Below are 25,820 nucleotides of genomic sequence, written 5' to 3' on the forward strand. Positions count from 1 at the left end.
CCCAGCAGGGGGCGCTGGGCTGCAGGGGGTCGGGGCCCAGCAGGGGGCGCTGGGCTGCAGGGGGTCGGGGCCCAGCAGGGGGCGCTGGGCTGCAGGGGGTGGGAGCCCAGCAAGGGGGGCTGGGCTGCAGGGGGCGGGGCCCAGCAGGGGGCGCTGGGCTGCAGGGGGCGGGGCCCAGCAGGGGGCGCTGGGCTGCAGGGGGTCGGGGCCCAGCAGGGGGCGCTGGGCTGCAGGGGGCGGGAGCCCAGCAAGGGGCGCTGGGCTGCAGGGGGCGGGAGCCCAGCAAGGGGCGCTGGGCTGCAGGGGGCGGGAGCCCAGCAGGGGGCGCTGGGCTGCAGGGGGCGGGGCCCAGCAGGGGGCGCTGGGCTGCAGGGGGTCGGGGCCCAGCAGGGGGCGCTGGGCTGCAGGGGGCGGGGCCCAGCAGGGGGCGCTGGGCTGCAGGGGGCGGGAGCCCAGCAAGGGGCGCTGGGCTGCAGGGGTCGGGGCCCAGCAGGGGGCGCTGGGCTGCAGGGGGTCGGGGCCCAGCAGGGGGCGCTGGGCTGCAGGGGGGCGGGACCCAGCAGGGGGCGCTGGGCTGCAGGGGGGGAGCCCAGCAGGGGGCGCTGGGCTGCGGGGGGCGGGGCCCAGCAGGGGGCGCTGGGCTGCAGGGGGGCGGGGCCCAGCAGGGGGCGCTGGGCTGCAGGGGGGCGGGGCCCAGCAGGGGGCGCTGGGCTGCAGGGGGGGAGCCCAGCAGGGGGCGCTGGGCTGCGGGGGGCGGGGCCCAGCAGGGGGCGCTGGGCTGCAGGGGGCGGGGCGGGGGCTCAGTTTGGTGCCTCCCCCACGTGCCCCCCGTCAGTTCATGACAAACCCTGGACCCCATGTGATTCCCCAGGCAAATTCCCTCCTTTCAGGGGTGCTGCCCCCGAGCGTTCGCCCCCCCCCCTGGCCCCCCCCCTCGAGGACCACATCCAGGCCTGACACAGCGATTGCAGAGCAGACGTGCTGGGGGCCCAGCTGGGCGGGATGGGGGGGGGGGGGGGCAGGGCATCGGTTTTGCCCTGAGGGATTGGTGGCTGCAGCCTTGCCCCCAGCGTTGCGCTAGGGGGTTCGGGGGCTGCGTTGCTCTAGGGGGTTCGGGGGCTGCGTTGCTCTAGGGGGTTCGGGGGCTGCGTTGTAGCCGGGGAGTTCGGGGGCTGCGTTGTAGCCGGGGGGTTCGGGGGCTGCGTTGTAGCCGGGGGGTTTGGGGGCTGTGTTGCTCTAGGGGGTTCGGGGGCTGCGTTGTAGCCGGGGAGTTCGGGGGCTGCGTTGTAGCCGGGGGGTTCGGGGGCTGCGTTGTAGCCGGGGGGTTTGGGGGCTGTGTTGCTCTAGGGGGTTCGGGGGCTGCGTTGTAGCCGGGGGGTTCGGGGGCTGCGTTGTAGCCGGGGGGTTCGGGGGCTGCGTTGCTCTAGGGGGTTCGGGGGCTGCGTTGTAGCCGGGGGTTCGGGGGCTGCGTTGCTCTGGGGGTTCGGGGGCTGCGTTGTAGCCGGGGGGTTCGGGGGCTGCGTTGCTCTAGGGGGTTCGGGGGCTGCGTTGTAGCCGGGGGTTCGGGGGCTGCGTTGCTCTGGGGGTTCGGGGGCTGCGTTGTAGCCGGGGGGTTCGGGGGCTGCATTGCTCTGGGGGTTCGGGGGCTGCGTTGCTCTGGGGGTTCGGGGGCTGCGTTGTAGCCGGGGGGTTCGGGGGCTGCGTTGCTCTAGGGGGTTCGGGGGCTGCGTTGTAGCCGGGGGTTCGGGGGCTGCGTTGCTCTGGGGGTTCGGGGGCTGCGTTGTAGCCGGGGGGTTCGGGGGCTGCATTGCTCTGGGGGTTCGGGGGCTGCGTTGTAGCCGGGGGGTTCGGGGGCTGCGTTGCTCTAGGGGGTTCGGGGGCTGCGTTGTAGCCGGGGGGTTCGGGGGCTGCGTTGCTCTGGGGGTTCGGGGGCTGCGTTGTAGCCGGGGCGTTCGGGGGCTGCGTTGCTCTGGGGGTTCGGGGGCTGCGTTGTAGCCGGGGCGTTCGGGGGCTGCGTTGCCCTAGGGGGTTCGGGGGCTGCGTTGCGCCACGGGGTTCGGGGGCTGCGTTGTAGCCGGGGGGTTCGGGGGTGCGTTGCGCTAGGGGGTTCGGGGGCTGCGTTGCGCCGCGGGGTTCGGGGGGCTCGTGGCTGGCTGTGCCCCATGGTTCCTGCCCCCAGCATGCACCTGGGGAGCGGGGCAGGCGTGGGAGCCGTGGGCTGGGCTCCGCCCGGGGCTCACGGCTCCGCTCTCCGTGCTCTCCGGCCGGGCAGTGATGATGGGCTCGCTCCTGGCGGCCACCACGGAGGCGCCGGGCGAGTATTTCTTCTCGGACGGGGTGCGGCTGAAGAAGTACCGGGGCATGGGCTCGCTCGACGCCATGGAGAAGAACAGCAGCAGCCAGAAGCGATACTTCAGGTGAGACCCCCTGCCCCACGGGGCCTGGAGCCGGGAGCCAGCCTGCCCCATGCTGCCCCTCCCCGCAGCCCGGCCGACGCTGGGGGCAGGGGGGCACAGAGTCCAGGGGCAGCAGACTCCCAGAGGGATCAGGGGGGCCCTGGGCAGCAGAGTCCCGGGAGGATCAGGGGGGCACAGGGTCCCAGAGGGATCGGGGGGGCCCAGGGTCCCAGGGGGGCCCAGTGCAGCAGAGTCCCAGAGGGATCGGGGGGCACAGGGTCCCAGAGGGATCAGGGGGGCCCTGGGCAGCAGAGTCCCGGGAGGATCAGGGGGGCACAGGGTCCCAGAGGGATCGGGGGGGCACAGGGTCCCAGGGGGATCGGGGGGCACAGGGTCCCAGGGGGATCGGGGGGCCCAGGGTCCCAGAGGGATCGGGGGGGCACAGGGTCCCAGGGGGATCGGGGGGCCCAGGGTCCCAGGGGGATTGGGGGCCCAGGGGGATTGGGGGGCCCAGGGTCCCAGGGGGATTGGGGGGCCCAGGGTCCCAGGGGGATCGGGGGGCCCAGGGTCCCAGGGGGATCGGGGGCACGGGCCCTTGGCCCATAACAGCCGCCGTTGTGCCCGCAGCGAGGGGGACAAGGTGAAGGTGGCGCAGGGCGTGTCCGGCTCCATCCAGGACAAAGGCTCCATCCAGAAGTTCGTCCCCTACCTGATCGCGGGGATCCAGCACGGCTGCCAGGACATCGGGGCCCGGAGCCTCTCCATCCTCCGGTGAGGCCACGGCGCAGGGAGGCTGCCGGGGGCCCTGCCCTGCCCAGCAGGACCCGGCCTCCCCCCTCTGGGGTAGGGATGGTGCCGGAGGCCTGGGGAACAGAGCCCCTGCCCCTCAGCTCCGTGGCACGCAGCAGCCACAGCCCCGGCTGTGCCACGGGACGCGAGAGGCCACGGGGCGGCTGCTCCAGGGCCCAGAGTTCGGTCACGGAGTCCTGGCGCCTGGCGTGGGGTTAGATCCCCGTGTGAGGCCAGGCTGTGGCCACGTGGCAGTGGCCACGCAGCACCCTGGCATCCGTGGCTGGCTGGGCGGTGCCTGCAGTGGGGTGGCGCCGTGGCAGTGTGGCAGTCCCGGCGCTGTGGTGCAAGGCTGTTGAACTGCGCGTCCGGCTGACCGGGCAGTCGCTGCGATCCCAGGGCTAGTGGGCAGGGCCGGGCGCTGTGTCTGCAGCGTGGTGAGAGCCACGGGCCCTTAGCACCTTCCAAAGGCAGGCCCGGCTCCAGGCGACCTGGGCTGGCCACGGACAGAGGCTGCTGCCAGTGGCCAGCCCGGGCCACGGCAAACGGGCTGCTTGGGGGCAGCAACCTCTGTCCACGGTGGGGCCCAGCTCCCCACTGGGACCCCTGCGGACCGGCGAGCCTCGGCCCCCGCGGACAGGGGCTTCGCAGCAGCCTCCCCTCCCCTCCCCACCCCCTCTGGTGGGGCAGGTGGCACCGCAGAGACCGGGCTGGGGGGAGACCGGCTCTTAAGCCAGCTCCCAGCACCGGCTCCTGGTTCCCCCGTGGCTGCCGTTCGCGGGCCCCTGACCCCCTGTCCTGGGCTTAGTCTGCTCCCTTCATGCCTCCCTCCGCCCAGCCACAGACCACTCCTCCCACAGGCAGCCCCCCCGTTCAGACCCCTTCCCCCCCACACCAGCCAGTAGGGGTCACCCAGCCCAACACAGCGACCAGTGACTGCCCTGCCAGACAGGATCTAGGGCCACAGGAGGGGACAGCGCCCCCACTACGTCACACAGTCCCTGGGGCTCGGGGTTCCTGGCCGGTCCCTGGGGCTCGGGGTTCCTGGCCGGTCCCTGGGGCTCGGGGCTCCCGGCCGGTCCCTGGGGCTCGGGGCTCCCGGCCGGTCCCTGGGGCTCGGGGCTCCCGGCCGGTCCCTGGGGCTCGGGGCTCCCGGCCGGTCCCTGGGGCTCGGGGCTCCCGGCCGGTCCCTGGGGCTCGGGGTTCCCGGCCGGTCCCTGGGGCTCGGGGCTCCCGGCCGGTCCCTGGGGCTCGGGGCTCCCGGCCGGTCCCTGGGGCTCGGGGCTCCTGGCCGGTCCCTGGGGCTCGGGGCTCCCGGCCTGACCCCGCGGCGCCTGTCCCTGCCAGGTCCATGATGTACTCGGGCGAGCTGAAGTTCGAGAAGAGGACCATGTCGGCCCAGATCGAAGGCGGCGTTCACGGCCTCCACTCGTAAGTGCCCTGCCGGGTCCCAAGCACTGGCCCGGGACGGGGCGCTCTGGGGGCGCCGGCGCTGAGCTGGGCCCCGCTCTCGGGGCGTGCGGAGGGCCCTGGCATCCTGGCGGGAGGCTCGGTGCCCTGCTCTGACCCTGCCGCCCACAGGCAGTGCAGGCGTGGCTCCCGGCCGTGTACCGGCGGCTCTGCGACCTGCTCTGGGGGTGAGCGCGGGCAGTCCTGGAGGGGGCAGCGTGACCGTCCGGCTGCCTGGTGGGGGGGAAGTGCCACCCTCGGCGCCCTCCACATGGTGCGCTGGGAATGCGGCGAGGCTGGGTGCAGGGTTTGGCTGCTGAGTCCTGTGGCTGGGACCGGCGCTGCCTTGCTGGTGGGGTGGGGGTGCAGCCTGCGGCTGGACTGCGACTGGAGCCTGGAGAGCGCTGTGGGTCGGGTGTGCCCGCCCCGCCAGGCACCGTGTCCCCTACGAGCTGGCTGCAGCCCTGGCCCCTCCCGGGGAGCTGTAGCTAGACACTGTGCCCACTAGGCTCCCGCTGCCCTGGCAGCAGCTGCTTCTCCCTGCTGGTGTCTGTGCCCGGGGAGGCGAGGGCGGAGGCCTGGTCCTGCGGGCGAGGAGGAGGTGTTACCGGCGTGGGCAGTTTCTCCCCACACCCTGCCCCTCGGATGCCCCAGGGTCCAGGCCTGGGCTAGGCACTGTCCGGAAGCAGGGCAGCGTGTGGGGCAGTGAGCCCCCCGCTCCATCTGCAAGGGCGCAGGACCCCCTGCCCTGGCGGCAGCCTCGTTCTGAGGTTGGCAGCCCCCGCCCACGGGCCGTGCATTGGCGCCCGGCCGCTCGGAGCCGCCTCGGCACAGCCGCCCGCAGCGCTATGGCTATCGCTCGTGGTGCCCGCTGCGCTAGGCGCTGGACAAACACGGGGCAGCAGTGGGGCCCTGCCCCAAGGAGCTTGCGCCTGGATCGACCTGCCGGGGACGGGCGGGGAGAGCCCGTGGCCAGCGCCCCAAATCCCAAGGGTGCGGCCTGAGGCTCTGGGTTGTGCCCAGCAGAGCCCGGCTGAGACCAGTGCTGGGGGCGTGGGCGCGTCGGGCGCGGTATCCAGGAGGCTCAGGGCTTGGGCCAGCCCTGTCCATGGGATGGCCTGTTGTGGGGGGGGGCAGCCCTTGATTTGTGCCAGCAGGAGGGGCATCCCGTGCAGTCTGCCCGGGTGCGGCTGTGACGGGGGCAGCGGCAGACGGGGGGCCCTGGTGGGGGTCTGGGCATGAGCCTCGTCTAGCACCCAGGAGGGGTCTGTGTGGAAGTCAGAACCGGCCCAGTTAAAGTGCGGCCGATTCCCAGGCAAGGCAGAGATGGGCTCCGGCTCATGAGGGAAGGTCGTGGCCAATGGAATTAATAGGCAGCAGGTTTAAAACAAACCAAAGGAAGTTTTTCTTCACACAGCACACAGTTAACCTGTGGAACTCCTCGCCAGAGGATGTGGTGAAGACCAGGAGGTCTATAAGAGGGTTCAAAACGATCTAGATAAATTCATGGAGGTTGGGTCCATCAATGAGGGTTGGCGAGGATGGGCAGGGATGGTGTGTCTGGCCTCTGTCATAGGCTGGGAATGGGTGACGGGAGGGATCCCTTGGTGGAACCTGGCCCTGGCTGCTGTGAGCAGACAGGCGCCTGGGCTGGATGGACCGTTGTTCCGACCCGTGTGCTTGCCTGCACGGCTCTCTGGAGCTAGCCGTGGCTGTGGGGCTCCGGCAGCCGGCCCAGCCAGCCCCACTGTGTGAGCCCCACCAGCCCGGGGTGATCCACCAGCCCGGCTGTAAAACCCCGTCCCGCTGGGCCCCAGCAGACGCTGCCTCTTCGGGGTCTGGTGGGGCCGAGACCTCGCCAAGGGGATCTGACTTCTCACCGGAGTGACCCGTGGGGGAAGGGCCCTCCTTCCTTGCCTGGCCAGGCCGGCCCCATTTCTCTGGGGCTGTGGGGAGCGCAGGCACCCCGCCCAGAGGAGCCTGAGCGAGTCAGGGAGCGCAGTCCCTCTGGCGTCAGGCCCGACAACCCCGGCCCACCCGAGATCCCGGAGGTGCAGGGCATGGGGGGGCTGTGGGGATCAGGGACCAGGGCTCAAGGGAGCCGGGGACGTGGCCTGGGGCACGTGGGGATCAGGGACTGGGACGTGCAGGAGCCAAGGACCAGGTGTGGGGCACCTGGGGGCTGGCGACTGGGATATGCAGGAGCTGGGGGGTGCGTGGGGACCGGGCCTGGGGTGCGTGGGGACTGTGGGGACTGGGCCTGGGGCACAGGAGGAATGGGGGGGATTGGTCCTGGGGCATGTGGAGACTGGGGGATACCGGGCCTGGGGTGCAGGGGAACTGGGGGCACTGGGTCTGGGGCGTGAGGGGACGGAGGGGACCAGGTCTGGGGCGTGGGGGGACCGGGCCTGGGGTGCGGGGGGACGGGGTGCTGCGTTTGGGGGAGCTGCTGGGCTCCAGTGAAGCTGGTCGCGGGGAGCAGGCCTCGACCAGGCGGGAGGGGAACAGCGTCTGTGGGTCTGTCCCTGCGGGTCCCACCGGCCCTTCCTGGCAGTGCTCCCGCTGGGCTCGCGGCTCGGTGGGGCTGAGGGAGTCTGGCTGGGCCCCCGTGGTTGGGGGGGGTTGCAGGAAGAGCCCCCCAGCAGGAGGCCCATGGCCAGAGGTGCGCAGCCCCCCAGTGGCTGAGGCGAGGGGTCTGGCTGGCTGGGTTACGGGGCTTGCTGGCTGTGGTGGCGGGTGCTTAGTGGCAGCCAGGGGCCGTGGGGCTGGGCAGTGCCGCGCTGCTGGCACTGGGGCCGTGGGGCTGGCGCTGGGGCCGTGGGGCCGGGCAGTGCCGCGCTGCTGGCGCCAGGGCCGTGGGGATGGCGCTGGGGCCGTGGGGCCGGGCAGTGCCGCGCTGCTGGCGCCAGGGCCGTGGGGCTGGCGCTGGGGCCGTGGGGCCGGGCAGTGCCGCGCTGCTGGTGCCGGGGCCGTGGGGCCGGGCAGTGCCGCGCTGCTGGCGCTGGGGCCGTGGGGCCGGGCAGTGCCGAGCTGCTGGGGCCATGGGGCCGGGCTGTGCGCTCGGTGGCGGCTGGCTCTCCGGGGGGGGGGGAGGGGTTCCCTGCCGGCCGGGGGGCCAGGGCCCGTCTCACTGAGCACATTGACCGTGTAACCTTCTCTCTCTCTCCTGCCCACGCCTGCGCCCGTAGCGTTACCTTTCTGCCATGTAAGTAACGCTCCTTCCTGTCCTAGCCACCGTAGAGCAGTGCCGGGGGGCGCCTGGACCCCCAGCCGCAAACTCTGCCCCCAGGGCAGCGTGACGAAGGGGTCCCAGACCCTGGGGAGGTGGGCTCCTGCCTCGAGCTACTGAGCCCTGGGCTGCCAATGGCCTGGCTCCCGTGCAGGCTGGGGGTGTGGGGTCTGGGCAGGCCTTGGGGGAGCAGGGCTCGGCCGGGGGGTCGTGGCCTGAGGAGGAGCTGGGCTCGGCCGGGGGGGTCGTGGTCTGGGGGGGGGCGGAGCAGGGCTCGGCCGGGGGGGTCGTGGTCTGGGGGGAGCTGGGCTCGGCCGGGGGGGTCGTGGTCTGGGGGGGGGGGGGCAGAGCAGGGCTCGGCCGGGGGGGTCATGGTCTGGGGGGGGCGGAGCAGGGCTCGGCCGGGGGGGTCATGGCCTGAGGAGGAGTTGGGCTCGGCCCGGGGGGGGTCGTGGTCTGGGGGGAGCTGGGCTCGGCCGGGGGGGTTGTGGTCTGGGGGGGGCAGAGCAGGGCTCGGCCGGGGGGGTTGTGGTCTGGGGGGGGGAAGAGCGGGGCTCGGCCGGGGGGGTCGTGGTCTGGGGAGGGGCAGAGCAGGGTTCGGCCGGGGGGGTCGTGGTCTGGGGGGGGCAGAGCAGGGCTCGGCCGGGGGGGTCATGGCCTGAGGAGGAGATGGCCTCGGCCCGGGGGGGGTCGTGGTCTGGGGGGAGCAGGGCTCGGCCGGGGGGGTTGTGGTCTGGGGGGGGGAAGAGCGGGGCTCGGCCGCGGGGGGTTGTGGTCTGGGGGGGGCAGAGCAGGGCTCGGCCGGGGGGGTCGTGGTCTGGGGGGGGCAGAGCAGGACTCGGCCGGGGGGGTCGTGGTCTGGGGAGGGGCAGAGCAGGGCTCGGCCGGGGGGGTCGTGGTCTGGGGGGGGCGGAGCAGGGCTCGGCCGGGGGGGTCATGGCCTGAGGAGGAGTTGGGCTCGGCCGGGGGGGTCGTGGTCGGGGGGGAGCTGGGCTCGGCCGGGGGGGTTGTGGTCTGGGGGGGGGGGCGGAGCAGGGCTTGGCCGGGGGGGTCATGGTCTGGGGGGGCGGAGCAGGGCTCGGCCGGGGGGGTCATGGCCTGAGGAGGAGTTGGGCTCAGCCGGGGGGGTCGTGGTCTGGGGGGAGCTGGGCTCGGCCGGGGGGATCACGGTCTGGGGGGGGGCAGAGCAGGGCTCAGCCAGGGGGGTCGTGGCCTGAGGAGGAGCTGGGCTCGGCCGGGGGGGTCGTGGTCTGGGGGGGGCAGAGCAGGGTTCGGCCGGGGGGGTCGTGGTCTGGGGGGGGCGGAGCAGGGCTCGGCCGGGGGGGTTGTGGTCGGGGGGGCAGAGCAGGGCTCGGCCGGGGGGGTCATGGCCTGAGGAGGAGTTGGGCTCGGCCGGGGGGGGGTTCGTGGTCTGGGGAGGGGCAGAGCAGGGCTCGGCTGGGGGGGTTGTGGTCGGGGGGGCAGAGCAGGGCTCGGCCGGGGGGGTCATGGCCTGAGGAGGAGTTGGGCTCGGCCGGGGGGGTCGTGGTCTGGGGGGAGCTGGACTCGGCCGGGGGGGTCATGGTCTGGGGGGGGGCGGAGCAGGGCTCGGCCGGGGGGTCGTGGCCTGAGGAGGAGCTGGGCTCGGCCGGGGGGGTCGTGGTCTGGGGGGGGGGGCGGAGCAGGGCTTGGCCGGGGGGTCATGGTCTGGGGGGAGCTGGGCTCGGCCGGGGGGTCGTGGTCTGGGGGGGGCGGAGCAGGGCTTGGCCGGGGGGGTCATGGTCTGGGGGGAGCTGGGCTCGGCCGGGGGGGTCGTGGTCTGGGGGGGGGCGGAGCAGGGCTTGGCCGGGGGGGTCATGGCCTGAGGAGGAGCTGGGCTCGGCCGGGGGGGTCGTGGTCTGGGGTGGGCGGAGCAGGGCTTGGCCGGGGGGTCATGGTCTGGGGGGAGCTGGGCTCGGCCGGGGGGGTCGTGGTCTGGGGGGGGGGGGCGGAGCAGGGCTTGGCCGGGGGGGTCATGGTCTGGGCGGAGCTGGGCTCGGCCGGGGGGGCGTGGTCTGGGGGGGCGGAGCAGGGCTCGGCCGGGGGGGTCGTGGCCTGAGGAGGAGCTGGGCTCGGCCGGGGGGGTCGTGGTCTGGGGGGGGGCGGAGCAGGGCTTGGCCGGGGGGGTCATGGTCTGGGCGGAGCTGGGCTCGGCCGGGGGGGCGTGGTCTGGGGGGGGGCGGAGCAGGGCTTGGCCGGGGGGTCATGGTCTGGGCGGAGCTGGGCTCGGCCGGGGGGGTCGTGGTCTGGGGGGGGGCGGAGCAGGGCTTGGCCGGGGGGGTCATGGCCTGAGGAGGAGCTGGGCTCGGCCGGGGGGGTCGTGGTCTGGGGGGGGGCGGAGCAGGGCTTGGCCGGGGGGTCATGGCCTGAGGAGGAGCTGGGCTGGGCCGGGGGGGGTTGTGAGCCGGGCAGGAATCCGTGGCCTGTGGGGAGGGCTAGGCCTGGCTGGGGGGCTGAGCCCGGGGGGGGGGAGGCTGGGCTACTCCGGTCCAGGCTCCCGGGCAGGGCTCCATGGGGAGCGTCTGAGGGCCCTGGGCTGCCTGCGTCCGGCTGGAGCTGGGGGTGCCGAGGGGAAGGCCCTGCCCCGGGTGCACAGTGGGGGGCTGGGGCCCTGTGTGTAGGGGGGCGCTGTGGGGCCCCAGGTGTGGAAGGGGGTTGCCCGGGCCAGGCCTGCCCTGAGGTGGGGGTCTGAGCCGGTCCTATGGCAGCAGCAGGGCCTGGGGAAGGGGGCTTGTGTGCTGGCCTGCGCCAGGGGCCAGGCCTTGTGTGGTGCTGGGGGCTGTGCCTTAGGGTGCAAGGGCCCTGTGCTGGGGAGCCAGGCTGTACTGGGGTGCCCTACAGCTGCTGGGCGTGGCTGTATTGGGGTGCCCTGTGGCCTGGAGGGCAGGCAGTATTGGGGTGCCCTGTGGCCTGGAGGGCAGGCAGTATTGGGGTGCCCTGCAGTGGCGGGGCAGGCTGTATTGGGGTGCCCTGTGGCTTGGGGGCCAGTCAGTATTGGGGGTGCCCCGCGGCGGGGGGGACAGGCTGTATTGGGATGCCCTGCGGTGGGGGGGCAGGCTGTACTGGGGTGCCCCGTGGCAGGGTGACAGGCTGTATTGGGGTGCCATGGCTTGGGGGGCAGGCTGTATTGGGGTGCCCTCTAGTGGGGGGCCAGGCAGTATTGGGGGTGCCCCGCAGCGGGGGGGACAGGCTGTACTGGGGTGCCCTGCGGCGGGGGGGCAGGCTGTATTGGGGTTACCGCAGCGGGGGGACAGGCTTTATTGGGGTGCCCTGCGGCGGGGGGGCAGGCTGTATTAGGGTTACCGCCGCGGGGGGGACAGGCTTTATTGGGGTGCCCTGTGGCGGGGGGGCAGGCTGTATTGGGGTTACCGCAGCGGGGGGGACAGGCTTTATTGGGGTGCCCTGCGGCGGGAGGGCAGGCTGTATTGGGGTGCCCCGCAGTGGGGGGGACAGGCTGTACTGGGGTGCCCTGCGGCGGGGGGGACAGGCTGTATTGGGGTGCCCCGCAGCGGGGGGGACAGGCTGTATTGGGGTGCCCCGCGGCAGGGTGACAGGCTGTACTGGGGTGCCCTGTAGTGGGGGGACAGGCTGTATTGGGGTGCCCCGCGGCGGGGGGGACAGGCTGTACTGGGGTGCCCCACGGCAGGGTGACAGGCTGTATTGGGGTGCCCCGCGGCGGGGGGGACAGGCTGTATTGGGGTGCCCCGCGGCAGGGTGACAGGCTGTACTGGGGTGCCCTGTAGTGGGGGGACAGGCTGTATTGGGGTGCCCCGCGGCGGGGGGCCAGGCTGTGCTGGGGTGCCCCGCGGCGGGGGGGACAGGCTGTATTGGGGTGCCCCGCGGCGGGGGGGCAGGCGGTGCCTCTGTCTGTGAGCGGGGTCCGGGCGTTCCCTGTAGTTTGTGCCAAGTGCCAGCTCAGGCCGGGCTCGGGGCTTTCTCCTCCGCTCGCTGCGGGTGGCAGGGCCCCGCCCAGGGCCCCGGGGCAGCCCCCCCCCCCGCACTCGGGCCGCCGGAGGAAGCCGCTGGCCAGCAGCAACGGGACTCAAACCGAGCAGGCTGGAGGGGATGAGCCAGGACTCCTGGGTCCTTTTCCCAGCCGGGCCCCTTCCCTCTAGGGTGGGGGGTGGGGCACTTTGGTCCCCACCGGCCGGGCTGTTCGGGGGGCTCTCGGGGCCGGGGCTCCCTCTGGGCAGGGCTGATGGCGCTGGGTGAACGGGCTGGTGCCATTAGGGTCTCGCTGTCCCCTGCCCCTCGCAGCCCTGCCGCCGCCCCAGGTCGCTGAGCGCTGCCCCCAGCTGCCCTGGCACACCCCAGAGGTGGCGCCTGGCCGGGGCGTGGAGCAAGTCTGCGGCGGCCGTGACAGGGTTTGACCCGCTGGCCAGCGGTTGGGCGGGTCGGGCCGCGCGTCCGGCTCCTGCTTGGCGCTGGCCATGGCGCTGTGCCCGCCGGGCCAGGCTGAGAGCGCCCCCTGCTGGGGAGCCAGGGCGCTGCAAGTTCTGCGCCCACGCCTGCCCCTCCCAGGCGGTGACTGGCCGGGGGCTCCGGGGCTGGAGCTGTCGGCCCCCCCCCCCCGCTAACCCAGCCCCCTGCTCTCCCCGCCAGTTACGAGAAGCGGCTGTACTGACGACGGGCTCCGGAGCAGCAACCAGCGCGCAGCACCCAACGCCCCCGCCCCGGTGGCCGCCCGCCACGCCTAGCCCAGCCCAGCCCTCCCCTGCCAGCGCCAGGACTGCACCGCGACTTCTCCCAGGGACAGATTTGCACTACGGCCTGCCAGGCCTGCAGCCAGAGCTCCCCGCCGGCCCTGGGAACCAGCCCCCTTTGCTGGCCACGGCCCGTCAGCACTTAGCACGAGGGCAGCTGCTAGGAGCACGGCGCCCGTGTCCCCGCTCTGCTCGCCCCCCCTCCCGTGGCTGCCACAGCCTGGGGGCAGCCTGTCCCCGCCCCCCGGCAGGGCCACTGCGCCCCCAGCTCCAGCCGCTGCGGTGCGGCCCTGGGGCGCTGAGCCCTGCTTTCCCCGCCCGCGTCCGGCTGGCTCGGAGACACGGGCCCGGCTCCCCTGGGCACTAGGGGGGTTTACAAGCGTCTCCCAGGCTGAGCTGTGCCAGCTCCTACCCCCATGCCCAGGGGCTGTGCCCCCAGCTGTTCACGAGGGGGGTCCTGCCAGCCTGGACCACGCCCCAGCGCCCTGTGCAGCATCAGTGCCCGGGCTGGGGGGGAGGGGAGTGACCCCCAGGCTGGAGTGGGGGCTGAGGCCGGGCAGCAGTGCCCTGCACACTCTGCCAGACGAGTTTCCGTCGCCGTTTCCCGTCCCCGCAGCTACGGGCGAGCCCCCCCCGGCCCCCCCTTGTAGGAAGGGCTTCACTTTGCACAGCGGGTCCAGTGTTGTGTCTGTGTATTGAAGAACAATAAAGTCCTGCAGCATCAGGCGTGTGGGCCCCTCCCTGGCCGTGGGGCAGGGGGCACGCCGGGGCGGCACAGGGGGCGGGGGCTGTCGCACCAGCTTGCACCGGGGGTAAAAGCCAATCGGCCGCTCGCCTGGGCCGGGTCCCGGCAGCAAGCAGAGCCGCTCTGCCGCAGGATCCTATCTCCCCACGCCGGCCCCAGCCCCCCGGCTCCCAGCACCGTGTCCCCCGCCTGGGGGAGCCGGCAGGAGCCCCCGGCCTGCCCCGGGAGAGCAGGGCTCTGGCCCCCCAGCCGCTAGAGCCGGGCTTGGAGCGGGGCCAGGCCCAGCTGGTTCAGGAATCCCTGCAGCGCAGCCTGGTACTCGCGGGGGTGCTGGCGCAGATGGGCCGCGTGGCGAGAGTCCGGCCAGCTGTGGGCCTGCACCCGGAGCCCCGCGCCCCGCCAGCCGGCCAGCAGCGCCTGCAGGGCGCCCGGCGGGCTCAGCGGGTCCTCGCCGCCGTGGAACAGCAGCACGGGGCAGCGCAGCGGCGGCCGCAGGAAGACGCGCTGGGCAGCCACGTAGTACCGCACGGTGCAGCAGCGCAGCAGGCAGAAGTAGAGCTTGGTGCCGCCGGCGAGGAGGGGCCGCCAGGCCGTGGAGACAGTCATCTGCGCCACGCCTGCGGGGCAGAGAGGGGCTCAGAGCCGGGGCCGGGCGCAACCCTTGGGCCACGGCTCCCGCCAGTTCCCTCTGCCTGCCCCTGCTCCCGAGTCCCCCTCGGCCACGGGACGCCCCTCGCCCGGCCCCACCCCTGCACCGACCACGGGGGGGCCCCTCGCCCAGCCCCACCCCTGCACCGACCACGGGGGGCCCCTCGCCCGGCCCCGCCCCTGCACCGACCACGGGGACGCCCCTCGCCCGGCCCCGCCCCTGCACCGACCACGGGGATGCCCCTCGCCCGGCCCCACCCCTGCACCGACCACGGGGACGCCCCTCGCCCGGCCCCACCCCTGCACCGACCACGGGGACGCCCCTCGCCCGGCCCCACCCCTGCACCGACCACGGGGACGCCCCTCACTGCCCCACCCCTGCACCGACCACGGGGACGCCCCTCGCTCTGCCCCGCCCCTGCACCGACCACGGGGACGCCCCTCGCTCTGCCCCACCCCTGCACCGACCACGGGGATGCCCCTCGCTCTGCCCCACCCCTGCACCGACCACGGGGACGCCCCTCGCTCTGCCCCGCCCCTGCACCGACCACGGGGACGCCCCTCGCCCGGCCCCGCCCCTGCACCGACCACGGGGACGCCCCTCGCCCGGCCCCGCCCCTGCACCGACCACGGGGACGCCCCTCGCCCGGCCCCGCCCCTGCACCGACCACGGGGACGCCCCTTGCCCTGCACTATCCACAAGGCCTGACCTGGTTCCCCCGATGCTCCTCTCCCTGTCCCGGGGGGGCTGGGCAAACCCAGCCTGGCTCTAGTGCGGTGGGCACCTGGCAGGAAGCTGCTCCCGGGCAGCCTGCGCTGCAGGGTCTCTACCCCCTGCGACCAGAAGCTGGGCCGGAGGCAGGGGGCAGCTCGCTCCAGCACTGCCCTGCTCGGCACGAGGCCACTGGCCCAGCTTGAAGACAGATGGTCTGAGCCACGTGGCCGGCTAATCTCCCGCACCGCCCCCCTCACCCAGCGCCACGTCCCCCGGGCCCTGCCCCCCCCACCCAGCGCCACGTCCCCCGGGCCCTGCCCCCCCCACCCAGCGCCACGTCCCCCGGGCCCTGCCCCCCCTCACCCAGTGCCACGTGCCCCGGGCCCTGCCCCCCCTCACCCAGTGCCACGTGCCCCGGGCCCTGCCCCCCCTCACCCAGTGCCACGTCCCCCGGGCCCTGCCCCCCCTCACCCAGCGCCACGTGCCCCGGGCCCTGCCCCCCCTCACCCAGCGCCACGTCCCCCGGGCCCTGCCCCCCTCACCCAGCGCCACGTCCCCCGGGCCCTGCCCCCCCCACCCAGCGCCACGTCCCCCGGGCCCTGCCCCCCCCACCCAGCGCCACGTCCCCCGGGCCCTGCCCCCCCTCACCCAGCGCCACGTGCCCCGGGCCCTGCCCCCCCTCACCCAGCGCCACGTGCCCCGGGCCCTGCCCCCCCTCACCCAGCGCCACGTCCCCCGGGCCCTGCCCCCCCTCACCCAGCGCCACGTGCCCCGGGCCCTCCCCCCCTCACCCAGCGCCACGTGCCCCGGGCCCTCCCCCCCTCACCCAGCGCCACGTCCCCCGGGCCCTGCCCCCCCTCACCCAGCGCCACGTCCCCCGGGCCCTCCCCCCTCACCCAGCGCCACGTCCCCCGGGCCCTCCCCCCTCACCCAGCGCCACGTCCCCTGGGCCCTGCCCCTCCCTCACCCAGTGCCATGTCCGCGAGGCCTCCTGTCACCAGGCTGTCATAGACCAGGCCCCGGATCCGCTGTGCCAGCAGGCCGTGGCGCTGGGGCTCGTGGCTCAGGTGCACCAGCATCTGGGCGAAGGTGTAGCCGCCGATGGAGACGGCGTGGACCAGCAGCGGGCGGGCACGGCAGGGGGGGCTGTCCTGGAGCAGCCTCAGCACGCGGGCCGCGTAGGCCAGCCCCCACCGGGGCCACAGGAAATGGCTCAGCTCACTCTCCACCACCAGCACGTCCAGGCCCCGTGGCAGGTAGAGCTCCAGGTACCTGGCCAGGGCCCGGGGCCGGGCGCCAAACCAGGGCAGCAGCAGCACCAGGGGCCGGCAGGGGGCGCCGGCTGCCAGCGCCGAGCCGGGGGGGCTGCGGTGCAGGCGGATAGTCTTGGAGAAGACAGTCACGGCGGCTGCCCTGCCCGGGGCCCCAGAGCGCTCCGCTGTGCCTGCAGGCTGCATCGCCCACGATGGGGGGGAGGATCCGGGCACTAGGGGGTCTCCATCCCGCGCTGCCTCCAGCATCCAGCTCGGCAGCCCTGCAAGACACGGCCAGGCTCAGGCGCCAGCCACGCCAGCCTGGGGTAACGGGGGCAGAGGAGCGGTGGGTGGGGGTGGTAAACTGAGGCCCAGCGAGGGGTCTGGGCTAGCCCAGGTCACACGGGAGCAGCCAGGAGTCCTGGGCCCCCCCGTGCAGCCCCAGCCCTCACGCCTGCGCGGGGGGAGCGGGCGCGGCACGGCTGGCTGCCCCGCCGGCGGCTACATAAGCGCTTACACAAGGCAGGGCTGGCACCGCGCCCGCTCTCAGCCCGGGCAGGCGGGAGAAGCCCCGAGCTCCGAGGGAAGGGGCCTCCGCTGGCCGCCAGCCAAAGGGACAGCCTGTTCCCGGGGAAGGGCAGATCCCGCACGCCCTGCCCCACGCCTGCCGCAGCCCCTGGGCCCCCAGCTCCTCCCCGCGGGCCAGGGACCTCGGCCGTGCACTTCTGGAGTGTGGGGGGCAGCCGGCTGCTCTGCCCTCAGGGCTAACCCACCGTGCCAGGCCCAGCCCTCTGGCCCCCCCAGCCAGGGCAGCGCCAGCTCCTGCCCCAGACAGGCAGCTCGGGGGGGCAGTGAGGACACCCCCACATCCCTGCCCCACACCGGGGCCTGGGCATAATGCTGCCCCAGGGAGGGACCCCTTTCCAGCTCCACCGCTGCATCTGGGGGGGTCTCCCCTCGGGGTGCCCCATGCCAGCCCTGTGGGAGCCCATGGTGCTGGGGGGCAGGCCCGTCCCTCCGTGTCCCCGAGCCCCAGCCCCCCAGCACTCAGGTGTCCTGGCGCCGTGGCAACTGGGCACCGACTCGGCCTGGGCCCAGCGCATCTCCCCAGCCGCGCGCGGGTGCCCGGGCACAGGCCTTGACGGGCCCCACATGGGCCCTGCCCCACTGCATGGTCCCCGCTGCCTCAGCTCCTGGGCCCCCGCCGCCTCGGACACGGGCACCGCCACACCTCCCCCGACTCAACCCAGCAGAGCTGTGCCCCTCACCGACCCACTGTGCCCCCCTTTGCCCCACACCAACCCACTGCTCCCCCCTTCGCCCCACACCGACCCACTGTGCCCCCCCCCCCTGTGCCCCCCTGCCCCTCACCGACCCACTGCGCCCCCCTTTGCCCCACACCGACCCACTGCGCCCCCCTTCGCCCCACACCGACCCACTGCGCCCCCTTCGCCCCACACTGACCCACTGTGCCCCCCCTTTGCCCCTCACCGACCCACTGTGCCCCCCTTCGCCCCACACCGACCCACTGCGCCCCCCTTCGCCCCACACCGACCCACTGCGCCCGCCCCTTCGCCCCTCGACCCCTCACTGACCCACTGCACCCCCCCTTCGCCCCACACTGACCCACTGCACCCCCCCTCGCTCCCTCACTGACCCACTGCACCCCCCTCACCTCTCACCGACCCACCTCACCCCCCCTCGCTCCCTCACCGACCCACTGTGCCAACCCACTGGGACATCCCACTCCTCGCCCCACAGCGACCCACTGCGCCCACCCCTCGCCCCTCACTGACCCACTGCGTCCGCCCCTCACCGATCCACTGCACCCCCCCATCGCCCCTCACTGACCCACTGTGTCCGCCCCTCACCGACCCACTGCACCCCCCCTCGCTCCCTCAACGACCCACTGCCCATCCACTGGGGCATCCCACTCCTCACCCCACAGCGACCCAGTGTGCTCGCCCCTCGCTCCTCACTGACCCACTGTGCCCACCCACCAGGGCATCCCACCCCTTGCCCCACACCGACCCACTGTGCTCGCCCCTCACCGACCCACTGCACTCGCCCCTCACCGACCCACTGCACCCGCCCCTCCCCATACACCGACCCTCCGCGCACCCACAGGGGCATCCCACCCCTCGCCCCACACCGACCCACTGCACCTGCCCACGGGGGCTCCCAGTCTGGATACAGGCGCTGTGGAGCCCCTTGATATCACACACCAGGATCTCTCTGCCTATGGGTCCTGACCCCGGAAGCTGATTCACCCCCCGCCCCTCTCCCCCACAGCGAGTGTCTGGGGCTGGGCTGGCGAGTCTCGCCCTCCAGCCCGGCAGGCTGTGGGGCAGGGAAAAGGGGAGCGGTTCCCCTCTTGTTCCAGCCGCCAGGCTCACGAGTGCAGCCAGCTCTGGGGCGGAGCGGGGCTGCCGCACAGAACCGTCCGGTGACAGGGGCAGCCCAGCGGGGCCTCCGCATCCCGCAGGCGGAACCGACCCGACCCGACCCGACCGGGGCTTGGTCCTAAGGGCTCGGACCCCCCCCACAGGACCCCGCCGCCCCCTCCTGCCGCTCGGCCCTGGAGCCGGCCGCTGCGCGCCGCTCTGCTCACCCAGGCGGTGCCGCGTCCCTGGGCTCCCGGCTGCGCTCGGGATGCGCCGCCCGGTCCCCGCCTCCCGCAGCCGGCCCGGCCCCGCGCCCCGCCCCCCGGCTGGATTGGAGGGCGGCGGAATGGGGGGGGGGGGGACATAAAGTGCAACACGGAACTGGTCCCCCCCGCAGATCCGTGTCCCCCCCGGGGCGGGATGGGGGGCTGCTCCCTGGCACATGGGGCCGGGCGGGGAGTCCGAGAACGGGGCGTACTCGGGCCGGGCTGGCGGGGGGCTCAGCGCAGACCCTGGGGGCCCCAAGGCCGGGCTCCAGCCGGGCAGGGCGCTCACAGGCAGCCGCAGGCCTGGCCCCGGGCAGGGCTGTTTCCAGCAAGCCGGGCGCTGCCCCTGGTACCCGCCGGGAAGATGGAGACCGGGTCCGCAAGGGCAAAGGCTCCATCGGCCGGCCCAGCTCAGCCCCCCACGGCGGGCAGGTGCCCCTGGGCCCCAGGGCTGTTGCCAGGCTAGACCCTCAGCCGGGGGCAGGCAGCAGGGCTCTGGCCCCCGCCCCCCGCCCCCCGCCCCCCGGGGCAGCGCAGGGATCCCGCTGGGGTCAGCTCGGCGGGCAGGTGCCCCTGGGCCCCAGGGCTGTTGTCAGGCTAGACCCTCAGCCGGGGGCAGGCAGCAGGGCTCTGGCCCCCGCCCCCCAGGGCAGCGCAGGGATCCCGCTGGGGTCAGCTCGGCGGGCAGGTTCCCCTGGGCCCCAGGGCTGTTGTCAGGCTAGACCCTCAGCCGGGGGCAGGCAGCAGGGCTCTGCCCCCCGCCCCCCGCCCCCCGGGGCAGCGCAGGGATCCCGCTGGGGTCTGCTCGGCGGGCAGGAGCGCAGGCCCTGGCAGAGCCGGGCCGGAGGAGCGGAGGGCACAGGGCTCTGCATCGCCCCGGGCGTGGGGCCTGGCTGCCAGCAGAGCAGGGCCCCGCCAGGCCCCGGGGCAGAACAGAAGCCAGCGATGCTCAGCTTAGTCCCTTCTCCTTGTGTCCCAGCCCGAGACTGCCCCGCTCCCAGGCCTGCCCCGCCAGGTGTCCCCCCCCTTGGGAAGAGCCCTGTTACCCGCCCAGGCTGGGCCGGGGGGTCTGGGCCAATGCACAAGGGGCCGGGGCTGCTCCCACTGGCTGGACCTGCCTGCTGGGTATTAGCAGCGTCTGGGAACCAGCAGCCAAGCCCAGCCCCTTGACTCTCCTGCCCAGGGGTTCAGGTGCGGGCCCTGGCAAGCCCCTTTCAGCAGCGGGGGGGGGGGGGGAGGCTGGGCAGAGACAGGTTCTTGGCTGTGCAACTGGGGGAAGCGCCCCTGGGGCGAGCCCTGGAAGGGGGTAGCAGCTGTTCTCCCCCCAGAGGGACAGCCAGTACCCGGGTGGAGCCGGCACCCGCAGGACCTGGCCTGCCACAAACAGGGCTCAGTGCCCCAGGCACCAGGACAGGCCCCACACCCCGAGACTTCCCAGGGTTCACTGGGTGGGGCTGGAGGAGAGCAGGCCACCCTCGGCTCTCTGCAGGTACCGGGCGGGGGCAGGGCGGTGTGACGTAGTGGGGGGGCCTTGCTAGGGCTGGGGCGGCCTCTGCTGCCTGGTCACTATGCAAAGGGGGCTCCAAACCTGTCTGACCAGCCACCCCCATGGAGAGGGACAAAGGAAGGGGGATGCTGCCCTGGCTGGGGGCAGGGCTGGAGGAGAGGGAGTTTTAGTTTGGGTCTGGGAGCATGGAGGCAGCAGCCTCAGCAACAGGCTGGGGGGTTTAGAAGCCGAGACCCCTGCCCCATCTCAAGGGGGCTGAGGCATCCTAGGCCTGCCCTGGAACCTGGTGACATCTGTGCTGTGCTGTGTACTGGGGAAGCAATAAACTCCCTCTGTGCTACCGGCTGGCGGAGTCTGTTCGTGCCACTACGAGGGTGCAGGAGGCGGGGGACCCCAACGCGCCGTCACAGGCGGCCCCTACGGAGCGACTGCCTCGTGCCCCTGCAGGTGGCTGGCAGGGAGGTGAGGGGCTACTGGGACGCGGGGACGCTGGCCCGGCCTGGTACAGGCTACGTCTGACCACAGCCCTTTCTCGGTAAAGGGATGTGAACTAGGCACGGCGATATTGCACAGGGCGCCAAGATTTGACTTTCTCGTGCTTCGTTTGCATAATGGCGGCCACCGCTTTGTTCGGAACGGGGCTTTTTCGGGAACCCCCCCCCCCCGGCAGTTTAGACGGGGCATTTTCAACAGAAATGCCCCGTTTCGAAAGATCCTGGACTCCTCCGTTGTGTGTGTGACACAGTGTGTGTGTGCGTGTGTGTGTGTGTGTGTGTGACACAGTGTGTGTGTGCGTGTGCGTGTGTGTGTGTGTGACACAGTGTGTGCATGCGCGTGTGACACAGTGTGTGCGCGCGTGTGTGTGACAGTGTGTGCATGCGCGTGTGTGACACAGTGTGTGTGTGTTTGCGTGCGTGTGTGACACACAGTGTGTGCATGCGCGTGTGTGACACAGTGTGTGTATGTGTGTGTGTCACAGTGTGTGCATGCGCATGTGTGACACTGTGTGTGCGTGTGTGTGTGACACAGTGTGTGTGCGTGTGTGTGCATGTGTGTGACACAATGTGTGTGTGTGTGTGTGACACTGTGTGCATGTGCGTGCACATGTGTGACACAGTGCGTGTGTGCGTGTATCTGACACAGTGTGTGCGTGTGCGTGCGTGTGTGACAGTGTGTGCATGCGCGTGTGTGACACGGTGTGTGTGCATGCGTGTGTGTGTGTGTGACGTAGTGGGGGTACCTGGCTGGTTTCTATGCTGCTGGCTCTGGGGGAACCCCCACTGGCTGCCGTGGGTACCACGACCCAGCAAAACAGGATGAGTCACTATGCAAACCAGTGGCCAGACACCCCCCATGGAGAGGAACAAAGGAAGGTGGAATGCTGCCTTGGCTGGGGGGCAGGGCTGGAAGTTAGTGGGTTGGTTGCTGGCTGTCGGAGGGCATGGAGGAGAGCCTAGGAGAAGGGGCTGGAGTTTAGGGGCCCAGTCTCCCCCATCTCAAGGGGGCCTGAGGCATCCTAGCCCAGTTCCTGTGACCAGATTACATCTGTGCTGCGCTGTGCTGGAGGAGCAATAAACCACCCTCAATTCCACTGGCTGGTGCAGTCTGTTTGTGCCATTTCGGGGTGCAGGAGACGGGGAACCCCCAACGCGCCGTCACAGTGTGACACTGTGTGCATGCGCGTGTGTGACACAGTGTGCATGAGTGTGTGCGTGTGTGTGTGACACAGTGTGTGTGCGTGTGTGTGTGACACTGTGTGCATGCGCGTGTGACACAGTGTGTGTGTGTTTGCGTGCGTGTGTGTGACACAGTGTGTGCATGCGCGTGTGTGACACAGTGTGTGTGTGCGTGTGTGTGACACAGTGTGCATGAGTGTGTGTGACACTGTGTGTGCGTGTGTGACACAGTGTGTGTGCGTGTGTGTGCATGTGTGTGACACAATGTGTGTGTGTGTGACACTGTGTGTGTGTGCATGTGTGCATGTGCGTGCACGTGTGTGACAGTGCGTGTGTGCGTGTGTCTGACACAGTGTGTGTGTGTGCCTGTGCGTGCATGTGTGTGACAGTGTGTGCATGCGCGTGTGTGACACGGTGTGTGTGCATGCGTGTGTGTGTGACACTGTGTGCATGCGCGTGTGTGACACAGTGTACATGAGTGTGTGCGTGTGTGTGTGACACAGTGTGTGCATGTGCGTGTGTGACAGTGTGTGTGTGTGCATGTGCGTGTGTGACACAGTGTGCGTGCGTGTGTGTGTGACAGTGTGTGCGCATGTGCATGCATGTGTGTGACACTGTGTGTGCGTGTGTGACACAGTGTGTGTGTGCGTGTGCATGTGTGACACTGTGTGTGCGTGCGTGTGCGGGTGTGACAGTGTGTGCGCGTGTGTGTATGACACAGTGTGTGTGCGTGTGCGTGCATGTGTGTGACACTGTGTGTGCGTGCGTGTGTGACAGTGCGTGTGTGCGTGTGTGTGACACAGTGCGTGTGTGCGTGTGTGTGACAGTGTGTGTGTGTGTGTGCGTGCGTGTGTGTGACATGTGTGTGACACAGTGTGTGTGTGCGTGTGCATGTGTGACACAGAGTGTGTGTTTGCGTGTGTGCCTCAGTTCCACCCCCCTTGTAGCACTCTCTGCTGAGCATGACTCACTCCAGACGTGTGTTGGGCCAGGCACGAGAGGGCCAGGCACAGGAGACCAGGGACGAAGGAGATTGGGGGGGCTGCACTGGGCCAGGAACCAGGCCTGGGACTTGGGTCAGTCTGGTCTGGGCGAGCAGGAGAGAGGAAGCTTGGAGCAGGGAAAGGGGGTGAGGGGCCCACAGAGGAAGGCTCTGCCCTCGGTGCCGGTGCCAACACCGCTTCTGTGCTGCACCGTGGGAACCAAGAACCCTTCTGTTCTACTGGCCGCCGGAAAGTCCCCTCTGGCTGCGGATGGGGGGCAGGGTCGGGGACCCCCCGATGCGCCATCACAGGGGCTGTCCCAGGGTACTGGGGGCACTGGGGCTGGTGCGGGATGGTCCCGGGGCACGCGGGGCTGGTGCGGGATGGTCCCGGGGCACTGGGGCTGGTGCGGGATGGTCCCGGGGCACTGGGGCTGGTGCGGGATGGTCCCGGGGCACTGGGGCTGGTGCGGGATGGTCCCGGGGCACTGGGGCTGGGGCGGGATGGTCCCGGGGCACTAGGGCTGGGGCGGGATGGTCCCGGGGCACTGGGGCTGGGGCGGGATGGTCCCGGGGCACTGGGGCTGGTGCGGGATGGTCCCGGGGCACTGGGGCTGGTGCGGGATGGTCCCGGGGCACGCGGGGCTGGTGCGGGATGGTCCCGGGGCACGCGGGGCTGGTGCGGGATGGTCCCGGGGCACGCGGGGCTGGTGCGGGATGGTCCCGGGGCACTGGGGCTGGTGCGGGATGGTCCCGGGGCACTGGGGCTGGTGCGGGATGGTCCCGGGGCACTGGGGCTGGTGCGGGATGGTCCCGGGGCACGTGGGGCTGGTGCGGGATGGTCCCGGGGCACTGGGGCTGGTGCGGGATGGTCCCGGGGCACTGGGGCTGGTGCGGGATGGTCCCGGGGCACGCGGGGCTGGTGCGGGATGGTCCCGGGGCACGCGGGGCTGGTGCGGGATGGTCCCGGGGCACTGGGGCTGGTGCGGGATGGTCCCGGGGCACTGGGGCTGGTGCGGGATGGTCCCGGGGCACTGGGGCTGGTGCGGGATGGTCCCGGGGCACTGGGGCTGGTGCGGGATGGTCCCGGGGCACGCGGGGCTGGTGCAGGATGGTCCCGGGGCACGCGGGGCTGGTGCGGGATGGTCCCGGGGCACTGGGGCTGGTGCGGGATGGTCCCGGGGCACTGGGGCTGGTGCGGGATGGTCCCGGGGCACTGGGGCTGGTGCGGGATGGTCCCGGGGTACTGGGGCTGGGGGCACTGGGGCTGGTGCGGGATGGTCCCGGGGCACTGGGGCTGGGGGCACTGGGGCTGGTGCGGGATGGTCCCGGGGCACTGGGGCTGGGGGCACTGGGGCTGGTGCGGGATGGTCCCGGGGCACTGGGGCTGGGGGCACTGGGGCTGGTGCGGGATGGTCCCGGGGCACTGGGGCTGGGGGCACTGGGGCTGGTGCGGGATGGTCCCGGGGCACTGGGGCTGGGGGCACTGGGGCTGGTGCGGGATGGTCCCGGGGCACTGGGGCTGTGCGGGATGGTCCCGGGGCACTGGGGCTGGTGCGGGATGGTCCCGGGGCACTGGGGCTGGTGCGGGATGGTCCCGGGGCACTGGGGCTGGTGCGGGATGGTCCCGGGGCACTGGGGCTGTGCGGGATGGTCCCGGGGCACTGGGGCTGGTGCAGGATGGTCCCGGGGCACTGGGGCTGGTGCAGGATGGTCCCGGGGCACTGGGGCTGGTGCAGGATGGTCCCGGGGCACTGGGGCTGGGGCGGGATGGTCCCGGGGCACTGGGGCTGGTGCGGGATGGTCCCGGGGCACGCGGGGCTGGTGCGGGATGGTCCCGGGGCACTGGGGCTGGTGCGGGATGGTCCCGGGGCACGCGGGGCTGGTGCGGGATGGTCCCGGGGCACGCGGGGCTGGTGCGGGATGGTCCCGGGGCACGCGGGGCTGGTGCGGGATGGTCCCGGGGCACTGGGGCTGGGGCGGGATGGTCCCGGGGCACTGGGGCTGGGGCGGGATGGTCCCGGGGCACTGGGGCTGGTGCGGGATGGTCCCGGGGCACTGGGGCTGGTGCGGGATGGTCCTGGGGCACTGGGGCTGGTGCGGGATGGTCCCGGGGCACGCGGGGCTGGTGCGGGATGGTCCCGGGGCACTGGGGCTGGTGCGGGATGGTCCCGGGGCACTGGGGCTGGTGCGGGATGGTCCCGGGGCACTGGGGCTGGTGCGGGATGGTCCTGGGGCACTGGGGCTGGTGCGGGATGGTCCCGGGGCACGCGGGGCTGGGGCGGGATGGTCCCGGGGCACTGGGGCTGGTGCGGGATGGTCCCGGGGCACTGGGGCTGGTGCGGGATGGTCCCGGGGCACTGGGGCTGGTGCGGGATGGTCCCGGGGCACTGGGGCTGGTGCGGGATGGTCCCGGGGCACTGGGGCTGGGGCGGGATGGTCCCGGGGCACTGGGGCTGGTGCGGGATGGTCCCGGGGCACTGGGGCTGTGCGGGATGGTCCCGGGGCACTGGGGCTGGGGCGGGATGGTCCCGGGGCACTGGGGCTGGTGCGGGATGGTCCCGGGGCACTGGGGCTGGGGCGGGATGGTCCCGGGGCACTGGGGCTGGTGCAGGATGGTCCCGGGGCACTGGGGCTGGTGCGGGATGGTCCCGGGGCACTGGGGCTGGTGCGGGGTCCCTGAGGCGCTCGAGTTGGGGCCCGTGCGAGGAGCCCAGGGCGCAGCAGGGCTGGGAGGGGTGACTGCAGCGCAGGGCGCCCGGCCTCCTGTCCTGATCTCTGGCTCGGCGGCCGTGCAGCGCCTGGCGCGGTGAGGCCGGGGCCGGCCGATCGCAGCCCAGTGCCCGGCGGGCAGCCCCTGCCTCTGGCACCACGGGGAGGGGAATAGACGGGATTGTTTGCCCGTATGGCCCCAGGGCCCCCCTCTGGCTGCTGGCAGCCTGGCCCGGAGGAACCCGCCTGCCTCTGGCCCGGGCAGGACCCACACGGGCCATGGTGCAACCCACGCTCAGACGTGGGAACGCTCGGCCGCTCGTGCTGCTTTGGGGACCCCCCTGTGGT

The 25,820-nt window shown here is 72.9% G+C and overlaps 2 protein-coding genes and 1 pseudogene across 7 annotated transcripts in view; 2 read left to right on the plus strand and 1 right to left on the minus strand.

The window, feature by feature from the left end:
* Positions 1-13,310, plus strand: part of IMPDH1 (inosine monophosphate dehydrogenase 1) — a 35,905-nt gene extending 22,595 nt beyond the window's left edge. For all 3 annotated transcript variants that reach the window (XM_089777756.1, XM_089777757.1, XM_075916752.2), the window contains 4 exons: positions 2,273-2,417; positions 3,024-3,167; positions 4,533-4,616; positions 12,484-13,310. In XM_089777756.1, the coding sequence (XP_089633882.1) occupies positions 2,273-2,417; positions 3,024-3,167; positions 4,533-4,616; positions 12,484-12,505 (395 nt within the window). In that variant the 3' untranslated portion in view covers positions 12,506-13,310. The remainder of the gene's footprint in view (positions 1-2,272; positions 2,418-3,023; positions 3,168-4,532; positions 4,617-12,483) is intronic.
* Positions 1-25,820, plus strand: part of LOC142825021 (adenylate kinase 8 pseudogene) — a 378,854-nt pseudogene that overhangs the window by 327,167 nt on the left and 25,867 nt on the right. The gene's annotated exons all lie outside the window — the stretch shown is intronic.
* On the minus strand, positions 13,260-18,673 carry LOC142825024 (transmembrane protein 53-B-like). 3 transcript variants are annotated; one of them, XM_075916753.2, is made up of 3 exons: positions 18,557-18,673; positions 15,660-16,226; positions 13,260-13,946 (listed from the first exon to the last, which is right to left on the minus strand). In XM_075916753.2, exons 2-3 carry the CDS (start codon positions 16,210-16,212, stop codon positions 13,582-13,584), a joined length of 918 nt encoding a protein of 305 aa, XP_075772868.2. In that variant the 5' UTR covers positions 16,213-16,226; positions 18,557-18,673; the 3' UTR covers positions 13,260-13,581. The 3 variants fall into 3 exon arrangements, with proteins under 3 accessions (XP_075772868.2, XP_075772869.2, XP_075772870.2); XM_075916754.2 differs by having other exon boundaries at positions 15,660-16,266; positions 18,557-18,626; XM_075916755.2 differs by lacking the exon at positions 18,557-18,673 and adding an exon at positions 18,111-18,505.

This window comes from Pelodiscus sinensis, chromosome 1 (assembly GCF_052426305.1).
Source record: "Pelodiscus sinensis isolate ZL-2025 chromosome 1, ASM5242630v1, whole genome shotgun sequence".
In the NCBI taxonomy this organism is placed as follows: Eukaryota; Metazoa; Chordata; order Testudines; family Trionychidae; genus Pelodiscus; species Pelodiscus sinensis.